The 6,203-nt window shown below is 67.6% G+C and overlaps 1 protein-coding gene across 1 annotated transcript in view; it reads left to right on the forward strand.

Annotated features, from left to right (window-relative positions):
- The first annotated feature begins 1,424 nt into the window (after positions 1 to 1,424).
- The window catches only part of GSDMD (gasdermin D), a 6,279-nt gene continuing 1,500 nt past the window's right edge, over positions 1,425 to 6,203 (forward strand). Inside the window, exons 1-10 of the mRNA XM_014538686.1 lie at positions 1,425 to 2,597; positions 3,384 to 3,622; positions 3,804 to 3,996; positions 4,486 to 4,654; positions 4,748 to 4,859; positions 5,119 to 5,172; positions 5,377 to 5,460; positions 5,589 to 5,764; positions 5,846 to 5,987; positions 6,078 to 6,200. Coding sequence (XP_014394172.1) covers positions 3,409 to 3,622; positions 3,804 to 3,996; positions 4,486 to 4,654; positions 4,748 to 4,859; positions 5,119 to 5,172; positions 5,377 to 5,460; positions 5,589 to 5,764; positions 5,846 to 5,987; positions 6,078 to 6,200 — 1,267 coding nt within the window. The 5' untranslated portion in view covers positions 1,425 to 2,597; positions 3,384 to 3,408. The remainder of the gene's footprint in view (positions 2,598 to 3,383; positions 3,623 to 3,803; positions 3,997 to 4,485; positions 4,655 to 4,747; positions 4,860 to 5,118; positions 5,173 to 5,376; positions 5,461 to 5,588; positions 5,765 to 5,845; positions 5,988 to 6,077; positions 6,201 to 6,203) is intronic.

A 6,203-nucleotide genomic window follows, 5' to 3' on the forward strand; every position in this document is an offset into this window, starting at 1 on the left:
GCCAGCGGCAGGGGCTTCCTCTCCCTTAGGCCCGCTCGGAGCGGCGCTCCCCTCCCCCGCACACGCAGCAGCCACCTCCCAGCCTCCCAGTCCCGGGACACAGTGTCCTCCCCCGCTCCACACCCCACCCAGGTGGCCGGACCTTGCCCTGGGCAACCCGCCACCTCCACATAACAAGGGGGGGGGGAGGACGTGTGCCCCAGGGTTTCTGGCTGCCTCCCTGCCATGGGCCGGGGCCACGGGCCTAGGAGGATGGAGTGCACCCCAGCCCCGTGCACTTCCTCCCTTCCTCCCCAGCGGCTCACTTCCTGCCTCTGGGGCTCACACACACACACACACACACACACACAACACGCACACGCTGTCCTCTGTGAGTGGGGGCGGAGGCAACACCAGCCCTGGCCAGCCCGGTGCTTCTTGTTTGGGTTGTTACTAAGGAGCAGATACGGCCATAAATGGCGTGGGCCAGGCCCGGTCCTGCCCACCCAGCTGGGCTGTGGCAGCCGAGGGCACTGCCTAAGGCAGGTGGGCACAGTGTGCCATGCTGTCCCCCGTTGCCACGTGGATGGCACCTGCCTGGCACTCTGCCTCAGACCAAGGTTCTGTGCCCCCTCCCCCCAGTTCTCCCACAGCAGTGAGGCCGTGCAGAAAAATGACCACGCTGGTCACACCCCTGCTGGAAGCCCAGGCCAGGTCACCCCTGAGGAGGCTGCCCTCCTGACCTGACCGTGGCCTGGAGCCTGCCCACTGCACCCGGCCACACAGAGCTCTGCCTGGGAAACAGGGAGCAGCAGGTGTAGCTGGAGGAGTCGGACCCTCCGGTGGGACCAGCATGCAGCCCCCAACACACGCAAACACAGCACATGCAAACATGCACATACAAACAACACACGTATGAATACACATGCATGTGTGCGCGTACAGCATGCACACATGGACACATGTGGACACACACTCAGCCCTACTCAGGCTCTTGGAGCCTCCTGCCACCACCAGCAAGGATGTCCCCTCCACCAGGGGCTGGACCAGAGCCGGGAGCTCCTCACCAGGCTGGACGGGCACCCGGCCCCAGAGGCCCTCAGCTGGCCGCGCTCAGCCCCAGGCCTGCCCCCTCGGCCCCCAGCAGGAGGAGAAACCACAGGCAGGCACCGGAGCAGGCCAGCCCCCTGCCTGCCCACCCCCAGGGCCTTGCCTGCCCGTGTCCTGCCCAGGGTACCCAGCAGTTGGGGACTTCTGCTTGCACAAGACATTGTTTCCTTTGTGTGTGTGTGTGGAGGGGGGTTAAAACATTTTTATTGATTTCAGAGAGGAAGGGAGAGGCAGAGAGAGATAGAAACATCAATGATGAGAGAAAAACATCGATCCATCGGCTGCCTCCTGCAAGCCCCACACTGGAGACCGAGCCTGCAACCCGGGCATGTACTCTGTCAGGGAGTTGAACCCGTGACCTCCTGGTTGATAGGTCGACACTTAACCACCAAGCCACGCCAGCCAGGCGACAACATTTCCTTTGAATCGGCCTTTCCAGTCATTGCAGCTGCAACAGGCCAGGGCAGGAAGTCACCTTCTGGCTCACAGCGACAGCCCTCACGGATGGGCACCTGGCACAGGTGCTGATGGGGTGGAGGAGTGTGCAGCGCTGTTGGGGTGAGTGTCAGCCAGCAGCCCCGTGCAGCCTCCCCAGTGTCCTCTGGGTTCAGGGCGAGAGGCGAGGTGCGGAGCAGGAGGAGGGGTGCAGGCCGCTGCCTTGGCCCAGACAGGATTCGCTCCTGACCCATGACCCAGGGCGGGAGGAGCCTGTGTGGCTGGTAGTGCCGTCTGCCGGCTGGGTAACCGCCTCCTTAGGGGAGGACTCAAGTGCCTCGCCATTCCTGCGCGGAGAGTGCGCGACTCCGTGGGTGTCAGCATCCTCACGGTTGTGCAACCCTCACCACAGTCGGCTAGAACGTTTTCATCACCCCAAGGGAACGCGCCCCTCCCAGCTGTCTCACTCACACACACACACCCGCTACGTGCAGTGTGTGTGGCCTCTCCTGCTGGCTCCTGAGCTGGCTCCTCTCACGGAGGGTGGTGGTCTGAGTTCCCCCCTGCTGTCCGGGCACCAGAACTTCACTCCTTTCCAGGGTGCGTGGCTGACAGGGGGGGGGGGGTCTGTGTCCCTCTGTCCCTCTGTTATCTACACCCATGTGCAGGCTGACGTGGAGGGACTCATCTCCTGACTCCACACCCGGAAGGACTGGCTGGGGCGTGCCACCGGCTCCTGTCCCCAGAGCTGGCGGTGCCGGCTCCCTCCCCGGCTCTTACCGGCACCCCCGGCGCCTGTGAGCGCCCCTCACCGCGGTCTGATGTGCTTGTTGTCTGCGTGCCACAGACATTTGGAAAGAAACCGCCTGGAAGCTCAGCTGGTGGGCGAGGCCCCTGGTCATTTCCGGCAGCGACTGGCGGTCCCAGCCGCGTCTGCAGGTTTCACTTTTGGGTCCTGAGCCCGCGGCCGGCTGAGCGCTGCTTTGGCGGCTCCAGAGCACAGCCCGGCAGCCCAGCCCCAGCGACGTCGCTTCCTGCGCCCCCGGAACCTGGGCACCAAGGTCAAGGTCACGGTGAGCTGCCCCGCGTCCCCCTGGCACCTGGGTGGCCCTGCTCGCTCACACTGGGTCAGGGGTGCCGACCCTTGGGACAACAACCTGGTCCCAGCCCCCTCTAAGGACTCCCCCCAATCCAGGCCCACCAGGGGAAGCCCAGGGCCCCTGGGAAGTGGCCCCCTCACCAGCCAGACTGCGGTGGGCCCTCCAGGCGCCCCTTGGCCCCTCTGATTCAGGCCGGCCCTGGAGGGGCCCTTGCCTGGGGCCCAGGTCTGCCTGGGTCTCTAAGCCCTGAAGCCTCAGCCTTAGACAAGTGGCTCCTAAGGCTCAGGACACAGGGCCTGGCTTTCAGGGGAGGCGGTGACTCTGTTTCCCCCTCTCCCCCTCCTCCCTCCCCCACCCCAACCCATTGAACACCTCAGCCAGGGAGGCAGTGGCTACAGCAGACAGAGCATCAGTCTGGGGTCACCCCAAGGCCCCTGCCTTGCCCTGCCCTCCCTCCGGGGTGGCCCTAAGCCGCGTCGGGCCGACAAAATGATGGAGGCCTGGCTGTGTGACCCGAAGCTGACCGCCCCCATCACTGACTGTCCAGGGCGGCCCCCTGAGGGTTGTGGGAGACGGTCCCCGGAGGGGCTCCTGGCTCCTTGGAGGGAGGGAGGGGGCGGCAGGCAGGACTCGGTCCCTCTCCGTGCTGGGTCCTACCAGTCAGAGCGCCCAGGACTGACCCTGCGGTGGCTTCGGAGGGAACAGCGCCCGGTCCTCGGAGGCATCCAGGCGCCCACTGTCCCCTCCCCTCTGTCCCAGCCCGAGGCCGCCGCCTCCGGGGAGCATGTCCGCCTTCGAGCGGGTGGTGAAGAGCGTGGTCCAGGAGCTGGACCGCCGCGGGGAGCTGGTCCCGGTGGACAGCCTGCGGAGCTCCACCAGCTTCCGGCCCTACTGCCTGCTGGCCAGGAGGCCCCCCGGCTCCCCGTTCTGGAGGCCCCGCTACAAGGGCATCAACCTGTCCATCAAGGACATCCTGGAGCCAGATGACCCCGAGCCAGGTACCGAGGGTGGGCCCCGGGGGCGGAGCCTGTGGTCCAGGACCCGGATGCACCCCCACCGGCCCAGCCACCTGGGCCTCAGGCTCTGTGACCCCAGAGGGCGGCTCCTTTTCAAAGGTCCGGTTCCCCCGCGGGGCAGGTGGGCATGGCGGGCGGGGCCTCAGCTCCGGTCTCGTTCCAGCCGTCCAGTGCATCGGTCCCTACCAATTCCAAGACGCGGTGGATGGGCAGCTGCAGGGCCGCGTGGAGCTGAGCGTCGCAGGGCAGGGCGGGTTCTCGGGCGGGGCCTCCGTGTCCGGCAGCTCCAGCACCTCCATGAATGTGTGCACGCTGCGGGTGGACCCCAACACCTGGGTGGCCATGCTCCAGGAGAGGTGAGCCCCCAAACCTGGGGCAGGCCCTGCGGACCCCACGTAGCCCGGGGTCACGGGGGTCTGTGCTGGGTGCAGGGGAGGCCCAGGCAGGGGCTGCTGGGACCGGCACAGGGAGGGAGGCCGCAGAAGTCAGGGGACCAGGTCACAGAGGAGGCAGGGCTGCTGGGGGGAGCGGACACGGGGACACGGGGAGGGGTGTTACCTCAGAGTGGAGACCGAAACGTGAACTCAAGGGGTGGAGGGAGAGAGCAGCCTGTGAGCCGCCGGGGGAGGGGTGTGCACGTGTCCGTGCCGGGCCTCGTCCCTCCTCCCCGCACCCGCACCCCCACCAGGACCTGGGCCTCCCGGAACTCCCGGTCCCCTCAGCCGCCTGCCCCCTGTCATCCCTGCCGGGGGACACAGAGGTGGAGGGTGGGGAGGAAGGCAGGTCCCTGGGCGGGGTGTGGAGTGGGTGCACCCCTAACCTCCTGCCCACCCCCCTCGGCACAGGCACCTTCAGCAGCAGGAGCACAAGGTCCTGCAGCAGCTGCGCAGCCGCGGGGACGACGTATTCGTGGTGACTGAGGTGCTGCAGACGCAGAAGGAGGTGGAGGTCACCCGGACCCGCCGGCAGGAGGGCTCGGGCCAGTTTGTGCTGCCGGGAGCCATGTGCTTAAAGGTGTGGGATGGGCCCTGCCCAGGGCGGGGGAGGGCAGGGCATGGTGCCAGGCAGATCCGAACCCAGCAGCTCTGAGCCCAGCTCTGCCCCCAGGGCCAGGGCCAGGGCGAGGGCCACCTGAGTCGGAAGAGGACCGTGACCATCCCCGCGGGCAGCATCCTCGCGTTCCAGGTGGCCCAGCTGGTCATCACTGGGTCGGGCTGGGGTGAGCTGGGCTCGGGGTGACTTCTGGGCCCAGACTCCGTGGCGAAGACGCAGGGAGGCCTGGGAAGAGCCACGCTGGCTGTGGGGGTGCAGGCATCTGGCTGTGCAGCTCTCTGGGTCGGGGGGCCGAGGGTCCTGGGTTCTGGTGTGTGGGAGGTTGGGGTGCACTTGAGGGATGGTGAGGGGAGCCCCAGTGGGTGAGGGGAAGGCCAGAGCCTCGGCCAACCTGCCCCCCACCTCCGCTCCCCCCCGGCCGCCAGACATCCTCTTCAGCCCCGACAAGAAGCAGAGGACCTTTGAGCTGCCCCCAATAGGTGAGGCCCAGGGACCCCCAGCCGGGCCAGGGCATGGGGCAGGCTCCCAGCTGCTGAGGCACCTCCTGCACAGCATGGGGCAGCCGGGAGCCTGCAGAGGGGCTTGTACACACACACACACGGCCTCGCCCCTGCCCTGGGCTCCAGTGTTGGGGTGTTGGGGGGGCGGGCTGCGCCCTGTGCTGACAAGCTCTGCCCAGCCAGGCAACCAGCTTCCCGGAGGAGCAAGCAGCCAGTCCCGCCGCTTCTCCATATGGTCCATAGCTAAGCAACTCAGTTGCATAGGAGGTCAGTACCTTCCTGCCCAGGCCTGGGGCACCTGGTGGGCTCCCCCTCTTCCTCCTGGGGGTCTCCCCGTCTGGAACAGGGCTCTCGGCCCTGTGGACACCCAGGCAGTGCCAGTCCTGTCCCCACAGATGGGCTGGAGGATGACAGGCAGGCACCCACGGAGGACTTCCCGGGGCTGGAGGCGGAGGTGAGGGCCTGGGCCCAGCGCCTGGAGAGCCTGTCCAGGCAGCTGTGCGAGCAGCTGCTGAGGGGCCTGAGGCAGGTGCTGCAGGATGAGCCGGCCCTGGAAGCCCTGGAGGAGTCGGTGAGCAGCCCTTGGGGTGAGGGTTCAGGGGGCGGGGTCTGCCCTGGCCAGCGGGCTAAACGGCCCCCCCTGTGCCCGCAGCTGGAGCAGGACCTGTGCTGCGGGCGGGTGGAGCCCCTAAAGGGTCCCGCGGGCGACATCCTCGAGTGCCTGGTGCTCCCTGACCGGACGCTGGTGGAGGAACTGGCCGGCCCCATCTCCTACCTGCTGGAAGCCCTGGCTGGTGAGGGGCCCAGGGCTGGGCAGGTGGGGCCGGGGGTGGGCTTCTCAGCGGGGCCTCTCGGAGCCCCTCTTATCCCAGGTCTCTCCCCAGCGCTGAGCGAAACCCAGCACGAGCTGCTGGCCGAGGCGCTGGAGGCCAAGGCCCTGTCAGAGCCCTTGCAGCTGGTGAGAGGCCCAGATGCTGGGGGAGAGGCTGGGCTGTGGGTGGGGCTGGGTA

This window comes from Myotis brandtii, unplaced genomic scaffold (genome assembly GCF_000412655.1).
Source record: "Myotis brandtii unplaced genomic scaffold, ASM41265v1 scaffold1956, whole genome shotgun sequence".
NCBI lineage: Eukaryota > Metazoa > Chordata > Mammalia > Chiroptera > Vespertilionidae > Myotis > Myotis brandtii.